Source organism: Artemia sp. Qi Xiang Cuo, chromosome 6 (genome assembly GCF_049724085.1).
Source record: "Artemia sp. Qi Xiang Cuo chromosome 6, ASM4972408v1, whole genome shotgun sequence".
NCBI classification, from domain to species: domain Eukaryota; kingdom Metazoa; phylum Arthropoda; class Branchiopoda; order Anostraca; family Artemiidae; genus Artemia; species Artemia sp. Qi Xiang Cuo.
The window spans coordinates 30,155,492-30,173,126 of NC_142799.1; the positions used below are offsets into that span (position 1 = coordinate 30,155,492).

At 36.2% G+C, this 17,635-nt stretch overlaps 1 protein-coding gene across 1 annotated transcript in view; it reads right to left on the reverse strand.

Moving 5' to 3' along the window:
• LOC148951105 (tetratricopeptide repeat protein 36 homolog) overlaps window positions 1-12,464 on the reverse strand; it is a 36,398-nt gene extending 23,934 nt beyond the window's left edge. The window contains exon 1 of the mRNA XM_089090144.1: window positions 12,365-12,464. Within this exon, the coding sequence (XP_088946270.1) occupies window positions 12,365-12,458 (94 nt within the window). The 5' untranslated portion in view covers window positions 12,459-12,464. The remainder of the gene's footprint in view (window positions 1-12,364) is intronic.
• Between the last annotated feature and the right edge of the window lie 5,171 nt (window positions 12,465-17,635).

The window sequence follows — 17,635 nt, forward strand, 5'->3', positions numbered from 1 at the left end:
ATAAATACCTTATATGTCCCCAGGGCATAAAGTACAACCCTTACCCTAAGGTCTGTTAGGGTGGTTGTCATCCTCTAAGACCGAATTTCCAGAACTTTCAACTACGTTAAACAACATGGCTATCTAAAAATTTGGATTGGATGTGTTTGGGGATATGGTGGGCGTGAGAGGGGCGGTAGTCGCTCTCCAGTCACTTTCAACTATTAAAAATGGCCCTAGCCTTTTCAATTTCCAGTCAAATAAGCCCTTTTGAAGTTTCTACGACAAAACTTTCAATAAAAATCTTATATGCCCCCCTGGAATAGCTTACAATCCGTGCCCTGAGTGCTGGGGGGGGTGTCATTCTCAAAGACCTAATTTCGAGAACTTTCTACAACATTGAACAAAATGGCTATCCGAAAATTTTGATTGGATGTGTTTGGAGGAATGGTGGGCGTGAGAGGGGGGTTAGTCACCCTCCAATCACTTTCGACTATTAAAAAGGGCAATTTCAATTTCCAATCTAATGAGCCCTTTTTGAAATTTCTTTAACAACTTTCTATATAAACTTTATATGCCCCCAGCGCATAACTTACAACCCTTGCACTGAGGGCTCTGAGGGGGTTATCATCCTAAAAGACCTAATTTCAAGAGCTTTCAACTGGGGAATGGTGGGCGTGATAGGGGCGTTAGTCACTCTCCAATCACTTTCAACTATTAAAAAAGGCATTAGCCCTTTCATTTTCTAATTGAATGAGCCCTTTTGAAGTTTCTACGCTTTCAATAAAAACCTTATATGCCCCCAGGACATAACTTACAACCCTTGCTCTGAGGGCTGTGGGGGGGGGGGGGTGTCATCCTTAAAGACCTAATTTCCAAAACTTTCAACTACGTTGAATAAAATAGCTATCTAAATTATTTATTGGATGTGTTTGGAGAAAAGATGGACGTGAGAGGGGGGTTAGTTGCCTTCAAATCACTTTCGACTATCAAAAAGGGCACTAATCCTTTGAATTTCCAATCAAATGAGTCCTTTTTCAAGTTTCTACGACAAAGATTTCAATAAAAACCTTATATGACCCCAGGGCATAAATTATAACCCTTGCCCTGAAGATTGTGGGGGGAGTGTCCTGCTCAAAGGTATAATTTCCTGAACTTTGAACTACGTGAAACAAAATGGATATCTCGAAATCTTTATTGGAAGTGTTTGGGGAAATGAATGGTGGGCATGGAAGGGGTGTTAGTTGCTTTCCAATCACTTTCGACTATTAAAAAGGGCACTAGCAATTTCAATTTCCAATCGAATGAGCCCTTTTTGAAGTTTCTACAACACGTTATATAAAAACCTTATATACCCCCTGGAATTAATTTACAACCCTTGCCCTTAGGGCTGTGGGGGGGGGCGGTTGTCATCCTAAAAGACTTAATTTCCAGAACTTAAAACTGCATTGAATATAATGGCTATATCAAAGTTTCGATTAGACGTGTTTGGGGAAATGGTGGGCATAAGAGGCGGGTTAGCTGCCCTCTATTCACTATTGACTATTAAAAAGGGCACTAGCCATTTGAACTTCGAATCAAATGAGCCTTTTTAAAGTTTCTACGACAACGCCTTCTATAAAAAACCTTATATGCCCCCAGGGCATAACTTAAAACCCTTGCCCTAAGGGCTGTAGGGGAGTGTCCTCAAAAACATAATTTCTATCTGAAAATAAACTATGCTGAACAAAATGGCTATCTCAAAATTTTGATTGGATGTGTTTCAGGAAATGGTGGGTGTGGAAGGGGTGTTTGTCACCTTCCAATCACTTTCGACTATTAAAAAGGGCACAAGCCACTCCAATTTCCAATTGAACTTCTTTGATACGAAGTGCCCTGCTCTAAAGGAAAAAATTAATAAATAATTCATTGTGCCAACATCATTCTTTTATGCCCTCAGGGCATAACTTAAAACCCTTGCCCTCAGGGTTGTGGGGGAGTGCCTCTTTACTTAATCCCCGTTTCTTGTCTCGTTCTCAAGTGTCCCGTTCTTTACTTAGGCAGCGCGATCGTGCTGCCTATAATTTATACAACAACTTTCTATAAAAACCTTATATGCCCCCAGGGCATAACTTACAACCCTTGCACTGAGGGCTCTGAGGGGGTTATCATCCTAAAAGACAGAATTTCCAGAACGTTCAACTACGTTGAACAAAATGGATATCTCAAAATTTTGATTGGACGTGTTTTGGAAAATGGTGGCCTAGAGAGGGGCGTTAGTCGCTATCCAATAACTTTCAACTATTAAAAAAGGCACTAGCCCTTTCAATTTCCAATTGAATGAGCCCTTTTGAAGTTTCTACAACAATGCTTTCAATAAAAACTTTATATGCCCCAGGGCATAACTTACAACCCTTGCACTGAGGGCTCTGAGGGAGTTATCATCCTAAAAGAACCTAATTTCAAGAACTTTCAACTACGTTGAACAAAATGAATATCTCAAAATTTTAATTCGATGTGTTTGGGAAAATGGTGGGCGTGAGAGGGGCGTTAGTTGCTATCCAATCACTTTCAACAATTAAAAGGCACTAGCCCTTTCAATTTCCAATTGAATGAGCCATTTTTAAGTTTCTACGACAACGCTTTCAATAAAAACTTTATATGCCCCTAGGGCATAACTTACAACCCTTGCCCTGAGGGCTGGGGGGGGGAGGGGTTGTCATCCTTAAAGACCTAATTCCTAAAACTTTCAACTACGTTGAATAAAATGGCCATCTAAAAATTTTGCTTGGATGGGTTTGGGGGAAAGGTGGGTGTGAGAGGGGGGGTAGCTGCCCTCCAATTACTTTCGACTATTAAAAAGGGTACTAGCCCTTTGAATTTCAAATCGAATGAGCCATTTTTGAAGTTTCTATGACAAATATTTCAATAAAAACCGTATATACCCCCAGGGCATAACTTATAATCCTTGCCCTGAAGGTTGTGGGGGAGTGTCCTTCTCAAAAATATATTTTCTTTCTGGAAATCAACTACGCTGAACAAAATGGCTATCTCAAAATTTTTATTGGATGTGTTTGGGGAAATGATGGGCCTGGGGGGGGGGGGGGGGCTAGTTGCCCTCCAATCACATTCGACTTTTAAAAAGGGCACTAGCCCTTTGAATTTCTAATCGAATGAGTTTTTTTTGAAGTTTCTATGACAACGCCTTCTTTAAAAACCCTATATGCCCCCAGGGCATAACTTAAAACCATTGCCCTGAGGGCTGTGGGGGAGTGTCCTCCTCAAAAACATATTTTCTGTCAGGAAAACGACTACGCTGAACAACATGGCTATCTCAAAACTTTGATTGAATATGTTTGGGGAAATGATGGGCGTGGGGGGGGGGCTAGTTGCCCTCCTATCACATTCGAATATTAAAAAGGTCACTAGCCCTTCGAATTTCCAATCTAATGAGCCTTTTTGAAGTTTCTATTACAATACCTTCTATAAAAAGCATAACTTTAAACCCTTGCCCTGAGGGTTGTAGGGGAGTGTCCTCCTCAAAAATATATTATGCTGAATATGCTGATAAATCAACTATGCTGAACAAAATGGCTATCTCAAAATTTTTATTGGATGTGATTGGGGGAAGGATGGGAATGGAGAAGGGGGCTAGTTGCCCTCCAATCACTTTCGACTATTAAAAAGGGCACTAGCCCTTTGAATTTCCAATCGGATGAGCTTTTTTGAAGTTTCTATGACAACGCCTTCTTTAAAAACCTTATATGCCCCCAGGGCATAAATTCAAACCATTGCCCTAAGGGCTTTGGGGGAGTGTCCTCCTCAAAAACATATTTTCTATCTGGAAATCAACTACGCTGAACAAAATAGCTATCTCAAAATTTTGATTGAATGTGTTTGGGGAAATGATGGGCGTGGGGGTGGGGGGGGGGATAGTTACCCTCCATTTCCTTTTAAGTCTTAAAAAGGGCACGATCCCTTTCAATTTTCAATAATATGAGCCTTTTTTGTAGTTTCTACGACAAAAACTTTTATAAAAACCTTATAGGACCCCAGGGCATGGCATACAACCATTGCACCGAAGGCTGGTGGGGAGTGTCCTCCTCAAAAACATATTTTATATATGTAAATCCATTATGCTGAAAAAAATAGATATCTAAAAATTTTGATTGGATGGGGGAATGATGGGCGTGGGGGGGGGGCTAGTTGCCCTCCAATCACTTTCGACTATTAAAAAGGGTACTAGCCCTTCGAATTTCCAATCGAATGAGCCTGTTTTGAAGTTTACGACAGTGCCTTCTATAAAAACCTTACATGCCCCCATGCCCCCAGGGCATAACTTCAAACCCTTGCCCTGAGGGTTGTGGGGGAGTGTCCTCCTCAAAAACATATTTTCTATCTGGAAATCAACTATGCTGAACAAAATGACTATCTAAAAATTTTGACTGGATGTGTTTGGGAGAATGATGGACATGGGGGGAGGGGGGGCTAGTTGCCCTCCAATCACTTACCACTCTTAAAAAGGGCAATAGAACTCTAAATTTCCAATCAAATGAGCCCCTTTTGAAGTTTCTATGACGACCCCTTCCATATGAAGTGCCCTGCTCTAAAGGAAAAAAATAATAAACTGTGCCAACATCATTATTATATGCCCCCAGGGCATAACTTAAAACCCTTGCCCAAAGGGTTCTGGGGGAGAGTCCTCTTCAAAAATATATTTTCTGTCTGGAAATCAACTAGGTTGAACAAAATAGCCACTTCAAAAGTTTGCTTGTATGGGTTTGGGGGAAAGATGGGCGTGGGGGGGGGCTAGTTGCCCTCCAATCACTTTCGACTATTAAAAAGGGCACTATCCACTCCAATTTCCAATCGAATGAGCCCTTTTCGAAGTTTCTACAACAACTCCTTTGATACAAAGTGCCCAGGTATGGAGAAAAAAAAAACCACATTGCACCCACATCATTCTTTACTTAACCAGTGCTAGCGCGCTGCCTATGAAATATGCTCTCTATTTTTTCACTCTGGAGCTCTTTGTTGAGGCTGTTCACTACTGGTAAAATGTGTCCAAGGAAAAAATAATGTAACCACATGGCATTGTTCTTTAGAGCAGCATATAGAGCATGAGCAGATGGTATGCTGTCAGCCAGCATGGACTGAAAATTTACAATTAAAGCTTCCCAATACTCAAGCAAGCGTTCAGTTTCGTTTTCCATTGCCAGCCAACGTGTTTTACTGGAATAAAGCAGGCAGTGTTCAGCAATACTAACAAACCTTTGACACTCTGGAAACTCTTGCTTTCTTTTTTTTACTATAAGCAATGAAATTATATATATCATGGCTGAACTGGACAATTGACTAATTTAAAATTTCCAGTGCAGCTGCTGAACACAATGCAAGAGAGTGAAAAATACACCCAAAAACTGAAAGCCAAGGCAGGTCTTGTTTCAAAAGTGTAGCTAGACCATTCTTTGATTCAACCATAATGCTGGCATTGTCTGATGCAAAGCTGATCACAATTTTCCAAAGGAATCCCTTTTGAGTCAAATTCAATCACTATGAGCTTTTTTAGTCCTTGTGCAGAGGCACAGTGACAACTGACATAAAAAAAAAACACTTGACTATATCTTCATCACTCACTGAGATAAATTGCACCATTATGACTAAAAATTTTGGTTGTTGTTTGGTCAATGGACTCGTCCATATTATGAAAAACTTTGTATTTTTAGTGTTTTTGAGAGATTGTTAGCCCTGTTCTTCCCACTTGTTTAATCAAAACAGTGTTCTTTGCTCTTCCACAGTTCAAATTATTAATGGCTTGATAGTCTTTGACATGAAACTTGAGAATTTGTGGAAGTGTGTCTGTCACTGAAATAGGAAGATTCTCTTTGGAAGCCCCCTCAGACAAGGCCAATGACAGCTTTACACTCTGGTCACAATAACTTTTTTGTTTGCACACTCTTTCATAGAAGCTTGATGGGTTGCACACTGAAACCTTTTTTTTTTAGCTTTCATGACTTTTGCAAGCTCTGATTCTGGACCTCTATTACCATGAGGAAGCACAGCAGTTTTGCTACCCCTTAGCACCTTGCAGTATGCTTTGCTCCAATCTATTTTGCCTGGGACTAGTTAGTCCCTAAGTAGGGGGGCCCTTCATCTATTTTTAGGAAAAACTTTGAGAGTAAAACTTCTTTGAGGTGCCTCTATTACTAATGGATTTTTGGTCATTTTTTTTTCACTTTTGACCACTATTTGTCTTATCATTCTTTTTTGGCTTATTAGTTTCTAAATCTATCATGTCAGAGGGTTCAGGCCAATCAGACAAGCCAGACTCAAAATTGTCTGAGCTGCCTGAATAACTGGTAAATCACTGGCAGTTCTGGCACTCTCAATATCTTTAGATCCAGAACTCTTTTTGTGTCTGGGATTGACTGAATCACACCTAGGTTTGAAACTCCTAAAGCAGAGGCAACACAGGTAACAGATACTGTCTGTTCATGAACCAGAGCACTATTGTTGCCTGATAGAGTGTTTGGGTTATTTTCATTCTTTCTAGCAGACTTCTTAAAGAAATCAAAAAGGTTTTTGGTATTTGAAGCTTCCATGTGGCCTTGATGTTTCTTTTCCTACAAAAAATGTTGTAAGCTTAATTTCTCATGTATAGCATAATGAGGAAGGGCAAGTTTACTCAAAACACAGTCAATTGAATAAACAAAACTACCATCATAAAAAAAATATACAAAATGGGGCAGGAACCACTATTTTCAGAAAAAAGACGACTACTCACTGAACCAATAGAATTGAAAGTAAATGGTTTCTAGAACTGCAAAATATAAAAATAGAGTTTTTGAACTGTAAGTGAGGAACAGCACTAAAACTTATGAAGAACAGCAATTGTTCCATATGTTAAGGGAGTTACTTGATATACCCTCCTAAATTCCTCCATCCTTATGCTAAAGTTTTTTAGCACTTTAAAAAATAATTATTCCCCATCCAGGGGCCTTGTGTTTCAGCAGTGATTCTTAAATGATTGGGACATAAAATTTGAAGTTTCATGTAAAGAGCAAGGGATTGAGGAGAGGAACCCTCCCCCCACCCATTTGTGGAATAATATCTGTTTTATTTTAAGTTTTAATGTTGCTGTAATTTTTTTTTTTTTAATTACCAATCATTTTTTAAATCAAGCAGGTAAATCTCCCTCTCCCTTTTGTGGAAAACTATGTCTAGGAATATCCTTTTTCCCAAGGTCTTTAGAGGTTCATGTTATCCCCCAACATAGAGGTATCGGACTTTTCAACTATAATGAATAAAAAGTCTCTCAAAATTTTTATCAAATGTCTTTGGGGAAGACAAGGCATGAGAAAGGGGCTAGTTGCCCTCTCATCTTTTGATTACATAAAAAGGGCACTGACGATAAAACAAAAGTCCAAAATAGGGATAAAATCCTTTTTTAATAGACAGTGTATAATAAATTTCACAAAAAATACCAGATATTTTGGTCACATATGTAGTGAACATCATCATTAGAGTATAACAGTACTTAAACAATGTAAAACAAAAGTTTATATACTAAATCAAATCAAAATACATAGTGTTTAATTCTCAAAAGCTATTCAAACCGAAGGCGGAAGCTAGCCTCTCTGACCGTCTTGGATTTGGTTAATTAGCGTTCAATGATATAACATTTAGACAAAGGTCAACTACATTGGGTGAATTGAACTTTACTCTGTCAGATTTTAATAAATTATCATAGATAGAGTTCAGCCCATATTCACCTGTATCCCGATTCAAAGCAATATTCTTGAATAAGATTTTCTTTATTTCAAGCATTTCACGAAAATTTTGCTTTAAACCCCAATCCCTAGAAATCAAAGAGACATTCTCAAACAAAATAAAATGGTCTGGAAAATTAAAAATATGTTCTGAAAGGGCTGAAGTAAAATCTTCAGAATTAGAACCTTGCTTTGAAACTCTTAATTGAAACTCTGAAACTCTTAATTTTGAATCAAACTTCTCCCAATCATCTAGGTCCATTGGTTGATACAACCACTCCTGGGGAAAGCAAAAAAACTAAAAACAAATGAATGCACATTTGTAGACAAAATTTTTGTAGACAAAAGCTTAAAACCTCTACATTCTCTGATATGCTGAATCTGAAGGGATGAACTGTATTAAAATCTCTCTAATTTTTGAAGGTATTTACCCCCTTATCAAAAATTGCTCAAATTGTCCAACTTGTAGTTTTTGATGGTTTATTTTAAATTTGATGGGCTTTCTATATTAGGAATCAAAATAAAAAATCTAATTCTTTCGGTTTATTAGTGGTTACTCAGTTGTTTTTTTTAGAAGTTTTGGTTACTATTGGGCCAAGTCACTCCTTACTCCTAGTTTGTTACCACAAACTATTTGATTAATCTTAAAACATAGATATCAGGTGGCAAGATAAAAAATATAGCAACCCTCCCCCTAGTCAATGTTCTTTCTAAATATAGTAATCACTGCACCCACAGTTCTATGTCAGCCCATCTAATACCTGTATATAGCATTAGCTTATAAATTGTATAAAAAGTTTCTTGTGTTTCTTTAAACTAAAATTATTTGGATTATTAACCAACAGTTTGTGAGAAATAAGTCTAAAAAGAACATAAAGCTTCACAAGAAAAAAATATGAACCTAATAACAAAATTCTTACTTTAGACTATATAATACACAATATTTTTACAAATTGTATTTTTGGGGTCACTTATGTTTTAATCATTTATTCTCAGACTTTGTATAAATTCTTTAGCTAAAATTTTGCTCATCAGGAGAGAAAGAGGAGAGAATAGTAGAGGTACGCTTTGGTATTTAGACACATTTCTAATGCAATAATTTGTGCAGAATATCTATTCCATAAGATTCTTGTCACCTTTGTAACAGTTTTCAAAGACCACAAAGAGTCTAAACTGCAGATTAATCACTCAATCATGCTCAGATGTAAACTAAAAATATTCAAGGGAGGTAGACACCAGAATAATAAAGGTGGATGGAGGGGTAGAGTAATGCATTTTAGGATAAAAGTGGGTAGGGCAAATAAATTTCTCAAAGAAAAAAAGTACTTTTTCAAAGAGTTAAACAATTATAGATTTGTCTGTATGTACTTTCCTAAGCCTTAGAATATGGCTATGGGCATAGCCCCAGTATTTTTTATGGGGGGGGGGGTTCACATCTGGGGAGTCAGGTTGGATGAGATATCCTTCAGGAGAAAGGATTGTTTAAACATCTGTGAGAAATACAAGCCTAAACATGTTTTTCAAGATGTATGAAAACTTATTTTGGGAAATCATTCCCAAGTAAAAAAGGAAGGGATGCTAGTACCTGCCCCAAGTCTTCAGTAGCACATTTTCCTTCAAGCAGTAGTGAAGAAAAGTTACTATTTGGCAAATACATCACTCATTTAATTTCAACACATTATAAAATACATAATAAACAATAGATACACATCAGACAAACACAAAATTAAGTACTGTACTAAGCTTTTACAGAAATTATCATCAATGAATTTCATATAAGCTCAGCTTTTTTTTCAGCTTCAACACTTATATTAAAGTGCCTATCTAGCTTCCACATCCCCCAACTGCCATGCCCAGCATAGGAGACTAAATCTTGCAGCTGAAATATCCACTGTTGCATTAGCCCTGCGCATTGCATCATTTGGTTGCATGGAACTTGAAAATGGTGTTGCAACAAGCCAAAAAATGCACCCTCTGGATTATCATTGTTGAAACCTTATAGAGAAAAATTACAACCCACCTTCTTGAACAAGAAAGAAAATAACTTGTTTTGCATGGGTAGCCATGCAGCACTAATATATCATGTTCTTTCTCCTGCTTTTTTTGTCACAACTGGGGCACTGGAACATTATAGACAGCTGTTTAAGGGCTCATTTAAAAGTTAATTTTTATATTTTATTGTGATTTTTAATCCAACTCAATAAAGCTGTCATAAAGTAAAACATGATACTCTAAAAGCACAATTTGGGTGACATTTCTGAAATGGAAAGGCTAGGCCAGACAAATGCACATCATTGAGAGCTAGTTATGGGCTCTTTATAATTTTGTATATAACTAGTTCCTTCTAATAAATTAGACTTAATAAAGTAGACATAAACTGCCATTTGACACCCAAAAGTGTACTTTAGGTTGTTTTTTCATTTATTAAATGAAAATAAAAACAGGTATTGTCCAAAGAAAAAACTCCCCTGGATAGTTAACCCCTCCACCCCTGTGGATATTCTTCTCTTTAATATATTATCCTCTAGAAATTATTCAATTATTCCCCATTTAATTACTTCCCCACATTCAACTTACCCATCAGGCATTGCTTGATAAAGAATATTCAGAAAATCTGAAAATTCTTGGCACCACTGTAGCATTAATTAAAACTGGCCAGGGAGGCTGATCAGAGTTTGAACATTATCTCCTCCTTTGTATCTTGGCTAGAAAACTTAATCTAGAAAAATTGCATGGAAGTGTTTTCTTGTGTGAATCAGGGTGTTGGGGGTATACATGTCTGGAGAAGCTGGGGTACACTGAATGTCATCTTTATGTCTGAAGTTCCTTGCACCCATCAAAGCTCAGTCCCCTTGTACTGCTTGTTAAAACTGACAACAATAGAAAAAGAGTATAGGTTAATGCTGCTTATATGTTTACACAAAATTTCTAAATATGACAAATATATACTGAAAAATTCTAGTTTAGCTAGCCTAATTTTTGCTATCATGGAAAGGGGTTAGGTTAGAAAAATGAAACTCTCAGGGATGGATTTACAGACAAAAGTATGTCCCAGGGAGGTATTTTGAAGTACCTACCTCTACTCCTTCTTCCCCTAGAGGGTAGTGGCCTTTCAGAATCTTTGTGTATTAGAAGTGAAACCTTGCAAAATGGATCTTCTGCTTAAATGGAGTAAAAGAAAAGTATTTTTAGCTTCACAACTTTGCTCAATCCCTATTTATGAAGTCTCAAAGATCTACAAATACATTTCCTAAATTTTGAAAAAAAACATTGATATGGCTTATAATCCTACTAAAATAACAGGAATTACATTTTCAGAACTAAAACCAGAGAAAATGAAAGTAATAAACCTAACTGAAAATTAAGGTAAAATGTTGATTTCAGTAGGTACCTGTCAAGCAGGCAAATTTCTAAGACTGAGAAATCAGAAAAGGGTTAACAAGGAAACTTGGAAATAGGCTACCTTCCCAGGTTAGCCTATGCTTTTGGCCCTGGATTCATTAGCCTACTCAAAGTTTGATTTTCCTAACCTAACCCTTTTACAAGATAATGAAAAGTAGCTACATATATATATATATATATATATATATATATATATATATATATATATATATATATATATATATATATATATATATATATATATATATATATATATATATATATATATATATATATATATATATATATATATATATATATAGGTAAAATTCTACTTTAGCTACTTTTGACTATCTTGGAAAGGGGTTAGGTTAAGAAAATGAAACTTTCAGGGATGGGTCTACAGGCTAAAGTATGTCCTGGGAAGATATTTTGAAGTACCCACCTCTACTCCTTCTCCCTCTAGAGGGTCCTGACCTTTGATGACCTTTAAAAATCTGTGATTTATAAAAGTGAAACCTTGCAAAATAGATCTTCTGCTTAAATGAAGTACAGCAAAATTGTTTCCAGCTTCACAACTTTGCTCAGTCCCAATTTATAAGGTTTCAAAGATATACAAATAGATTTCCTAATTTTTGGAAATAAACTATTTATATGTCTTAAAATTCTGCTTACATAACTGAAATTGCATTTTCAGAGCTAAAGCCAGAGAAAAAGAAACTGATAGGCTAACTGAAAATTAAGGTAAAATGTTGTTTTGTCAAAATTTCAAACCTGTCATGTAGGCAAATTTCAGGACCCCCTAGAGGGAGAAGGAGAGGAAGTAGGTACTTCAAAATACTTTCCCATGACATACTTTAGCCTGTAGACCCATCCCTGAAAGTCTCATTTTCCTAACCTAACCCCTTCCCAAGATAGCCAAAAGTAGCTAAAGTAGAATTTTACCTATATATATATATATATATATATATATAGGCTATATATATTGGTATATAGCTAGGGGTGGGGATAAAATTCATTTCCAACAAAATGATTATTATATTTGGAAAGAGCATAAAAAAGGCATCAATTGGTATGTTTACTTTATTTTTAGGTCAATAATATGAACAACGAAAAATTTACCAACTAAATTTTACTGGAGCCTGGTGTCCATGCTTTAAGATTTTGTCTGAGATGAGGCTTACAGTGGGTCTTGCCCAACTTTCCAAGATAGCCCATCGACTAGAACTCTATCATTCTTTTCCAAAAGCATTTACCTTCATTTATGGTAGCACCAGAAACATTCTCACCAATTGGGAGTAAGGGATTGAAAATTGCGTTTAGTATCTTTTTGTCATGTTCTGATGCCATGTTAGTTTGTTTTGTTAAAATCTCTGCGAAATTAGGCATTGTTTGCAGATTTTAGCGAAACCATCGCAGAAAAACTGTGAGAAATCGTTTTTAGCTTTTTTCGCCGGAAAGACATCCCCCAAAGACCACAGACATTAGAAACAAAACATTTTCAGGAGGGGTGGGGGTGGAGTAAAATGTATTTTTTTTTATATAGAAAGACAAACTTGTAGTTTTTTAATCTCTTCAATGAAGATACCAAAAATGGTAATTTGCATTGAAAATACCCAAAAAAACGTGTTTTTCACAACAAATAGAAGAAGTACAATAGAGTTTAGGAGAAACCCATGAACTCAGACCTCACAGGACAACAGCAACATTTTAAGAAATTTAAAAATAAATTTCTTGTGAATTATTGTCTCGATTTATCAGTAGTTGTACCAAACCAATCGTGCTCAAAATCCTCCTCAGGGCCAAACTGTGGTGTTTTCTTTTGTGGATGGTGAAGTTTTCCCCACAGTAGAGTGCAGACGGTCTTGTATCATATTACTATCTTTTCCTGTTTAGCTTAAAGCTTATTCCAATAGGCAATGCAAAGAACTCCCCCTAAAAAAAGTCCCTCCGGATCCCACCCTAAATACTAATGAAATTGATCCATTTTTGCCCCATCTTGTCTGGTCAAGCTCTCTATCACAAAGCTCACATGAAAGCTCAGATTCTGAGAATAGGACAATGATCAGTGTTGGAGCTAATGTCACCATAGATGATAATGGATTTCAAAAGGTCCTTTCTAGGAGCTCTAAAATAAGGAAAAAAACGTCCCCAACCAAAACTGTTTCCCCTCCCCCTGTCCAAGTTTCTCCTTCCCAAAACTTAGGTATTTACCTCAAAATTACTCCTAATACCTCCTTTGAAATAACAAAGATTACTACAATAAGGGTTGCAATTTTCAAAATGTTAAAATCAATGTTTTCTCTTAACATTCACCGTTATGGATCTTTGCTAATAGCTGTCCAAGATCAGAAATCAGCTGATATAATACTTAATCTAAAATTTCTTCTGAATACCCCAATTAATTCATCTAAATGGAACCCAAAACAATCCCCAACAAAAATAATAGTATATAATGTTCCCCTAGAAATACCAATTCAGGAGTTAAGAGAAGGGCTCTCAGTTAAGGCTGGTAATGCAATCCCTGTAAAAGATGTCACTCAACTGGGTAAACCCAACTCTAATGGATTAAAAACAAGTAGATCTTTCGTATTTACACTGAAGAAAAAAATTGATATCCCAGAAAAGTTATTCCTATTTGGGCAAATCAAAGCGCACAGGGAATACAAGCCAAAGCCTATCCAGTGTCAGAAGTGTCTGAAACTGGGACACACAACAAATAAATGCAATGAAATTCTCCTAGCCTGTAGTAATTTAGTAGAGTTGACAACTTGCAACAAAACTCAGCCTACATGTATCAATTGTAAAGGCCCACATGAATCCACCAATAAATCACAATGCCCTGCATATAAGAAAAGAGCACTAACACTCCAAATAGCAACAGAGAAGGCCATTCAGTACCCTTTTGCAGCTATGGAAGCAAATGCTGCCCAATCACACCAAATAAAACCTATATTGAAATAAAATAAAACCCTCAAGCCAAACACCCCCAATGCACCAAGTACCCCTTGCGGAACACCATCCCTTAATCTCCCCTGCTAACATCTCAATCAGAAAGAATCACCGAGCCTACAAACCTCTTTGCCTAGTGAGATGATGTCGGCCTGGCACCTCCCCCCAACGAGAAACAAACCAAAAAAACTACTATGAATCGGTCCCTTAGCTGACAAATTGGATTCAAAGCAAAACATACAACCCTCAAATACATACTTATTCATTTTAAGCTAAAAAACAGTTCAGACCGAGAATATACAACAAAAACAGAAAACAAAAATCATTGTTGAATTAACAAAAATCAACATCCCTAATCATATGCTCATTCAAGCAAAAAAAGATCTTGCTTTACTATTAACAAAGCTGAACATTGATAAACAGTCATTTGAAAAATAAACCAACAACACAACACATATCAATACTCCAGTGGAACCTAAGATCACTTACTATATATATAAGTTAAATAAAAAAATAAGTTAAATGAATTAATATCTTTTATGAATAATAATTCCATCAATATTGCTTGCTTCCATGAACGCAAAATCAAAAGGTTAATTCTCTGGGATACACTATCATAAGAAAGGATATATCACAAGAAAGAAAAGGAGGGGGAGTAGCTTTAATATTTAAAAATAATAAAAAATCACGTGACATCAACTTTCCAGATTTTATAAATGATGCTGATTCAATTGGTATCAGTGTTTGGCTGAATAAAACAAAAACTTACATATTAAGCTTTTATAACCCTAATGGCCAAACTACAGATGCCATGGATTTCTCCAGCTATATAATTCTAATATATTAAAAAATATCATTATTTGTGGACACTTCAATACCCACAGCCTTTTGTGGGGGAATAAACCAGCAAATAAAGCTGGTAAGTTCATTAAGCGTATGACTTGAAATAATAATGAATTAGCTGTTGCTACCCCTCCAAACCTGAATACATGTTTTAACCCCAAAAGTGGCAGTTTCTCTACAATTGACCTACAAATTGTGTCTTAAAATATTTTGAATAAATATAAATAAAATTGATAGTCTATGTACTGAACCCTTTGCCATAGTTTTCTCCCTAAGGGAACCTACTGAAACCCTATCACATACCTCTAATTATATTAACACTAAAGCAAATTGGCCTATATTCAAAAATAAGCTAAATGATGAAATTACAAGTTTCACCCAAAATTCATGCATTTCAAACGCAACAGCGGACACACATGCTGAAGTTTTGGCATCTTTACTAATAAATACAGCTAGTCATGATATCCCCAGGACAACACCCAGGAAAACCTTCCCTAAACAGATTCCCAAAGCATGGTGGACAAATGAGTGCCAAAATAAATGGAAAACAAAAAAGGCAGCTAGGAGAACATTCTTAAGAAAACCATCACCTACTACATATTTAAAAAATTACAAGCAGAAGCTAATCTAAAAAGGACCATAATAAATGCTAAATATAACTACTGGAATAATTTTGCAAATAATCTCTCCAGAGAAACCCTTGAGCCAATTATACATAAAGTCATAAGCCACATCTGTGAGAAAAAGACTTCCCCCAACCCACTCCTGTATGAGCTTATAGATAATAATACCCATTATGACAATGATAATGAAAAAGCTAAGCTATTTGCCACTCTTTTTGTTAATAAGCTAACATCAAATAATTGTAGCAAAATGCCCCCAATTCCTATGATCCCAAGTTACCAACCTCGCCCAGGATCCAAGTATATAACCAGTCCATTTTCAATCCAGGAAATGAATAAATTAATACATCATATTAGGACCAAGACTAGCGGCAGCTATGACAGTATACACCTTACATGGATAAATAATCTCACCCCTTCATACAAACAAGAACTTCTAAATTGTTATAATCATGCTTGGGCTTCACCTATATTCCCCAATATCTGGAAATGTTCGTCCCTCCTACCAATCCTAAAGAAAAATAAACCCAAAAATAACCCTGAGTCTTATAGGCCCATAATGTTTGCTCCTGTGATGGGGAAAATAATGGAGAAAATGATCTATTACCAACTCCTCAGGTTTGTTGAAAAAAATACCATGATCCCTCACACTCAAACTGGCTTCAGGAAACACCATTCCTCAACAGATGCTTTCATATTGTTAACAAATGCAATAAATGAATCATTCTCAAAAAACAATGTCCTAGTTGCAGCTTTCCTAGATTTTGAAGGGGCATATGACAATGTGAACCACCAAATCCTTTTAATTAAACTTGCAAACCTTGGACTATCCCCCAAGCTAGTATCTTTTGTAAAACCTTTCATAGAATTGCGAAGTTTCATTGTTTGTGTAGGTTCAGCCTCTTCACCCCAAAAGACAATAATCAAAGGCTTTCCTCAGGGAGCAGTCCTCAGCTACGTCCTCTTTGTCCTATATCTCTGGAACCTGAACCTCCCCCACATGAATCTACAATATGCTGATGATCTGACACTACGGTCATCTGGCAACACCTTTGAGATTGCACAGTCAAAGCTGCAAAACTCACTATTCCAATTTGAAAATTTTTTTCAATATTCAGATTTGCCCACTGCACCTATCAAGTCAAAAACAATCCAATTTCACCAAAAGGAAAATTATGTTAAGGTAAGACTAACTATAAATAGAACATCTACTCCAGAGGTTCATCATATGAATTACCTAGGTCTCATGCTCAACCAAAAACTTAATTTCCACCTCCACATTTAAAAACACAATAAAAAAATGCTATAGAAAAACAATTTTACTAAAAAGACTTCTTTCCACACTCTGGGGATGTAAGGAGAAAACCTTACTCCAGTTTTATAAATCACATATAAGATCCCATATTGACTATGGACTCATCTGTTGTAAAGTGTATTTATTTGTATTCGGGTGGTGTAGTCGTAGATGCCTTTATTCTCCCTTTATAGGGGAGGTAAACTCTGGCCCTAAGGTAATTAAACTTTGTTAGCGTGCCTTATGCTATGACTGAACCAATAAGGTATACCGACTGGGTATGTTCGAGGGGCTAAAGGTAGATCGTAAAGAGATTGGCTATGATGCAATGCTCTTTTTTAATTAAACATATAATAATGTTAGATATATATTTTCACTGGGACTGGCTGTCCCAAGTAGACCACAAGTCTCGGAAAACTACAATAACATATAATAGAATACTTAGACACTTACAATGATCCGACAAGATTCCAAGGTATTTCTAAAAACAACGGACCAGAGGTCAGTCCGGCATAAAGTTAGTATCAGTCTAAAAAATCTCCCCCTTCCGATAAAATGTATCTTTTATACATTTTATCAACCACACATTCCTTTAACAAACCGACGCAAATAGCTAGGAAGTGGTATTTCTCAATTTCTTATTAAGCAGAAACTTGGCAGGATATATTCCTTATCTTAATAAAAAGTGGTATTTCTAAACTTCGTATTTGTGTCTTATATATTTTTACGAAATTAATAATTAACTTAATTATAAAACTTTACCAAAATGCTACCCATTTAAAAAAGAATTGTACAAATTCTCAATATTTTACTTT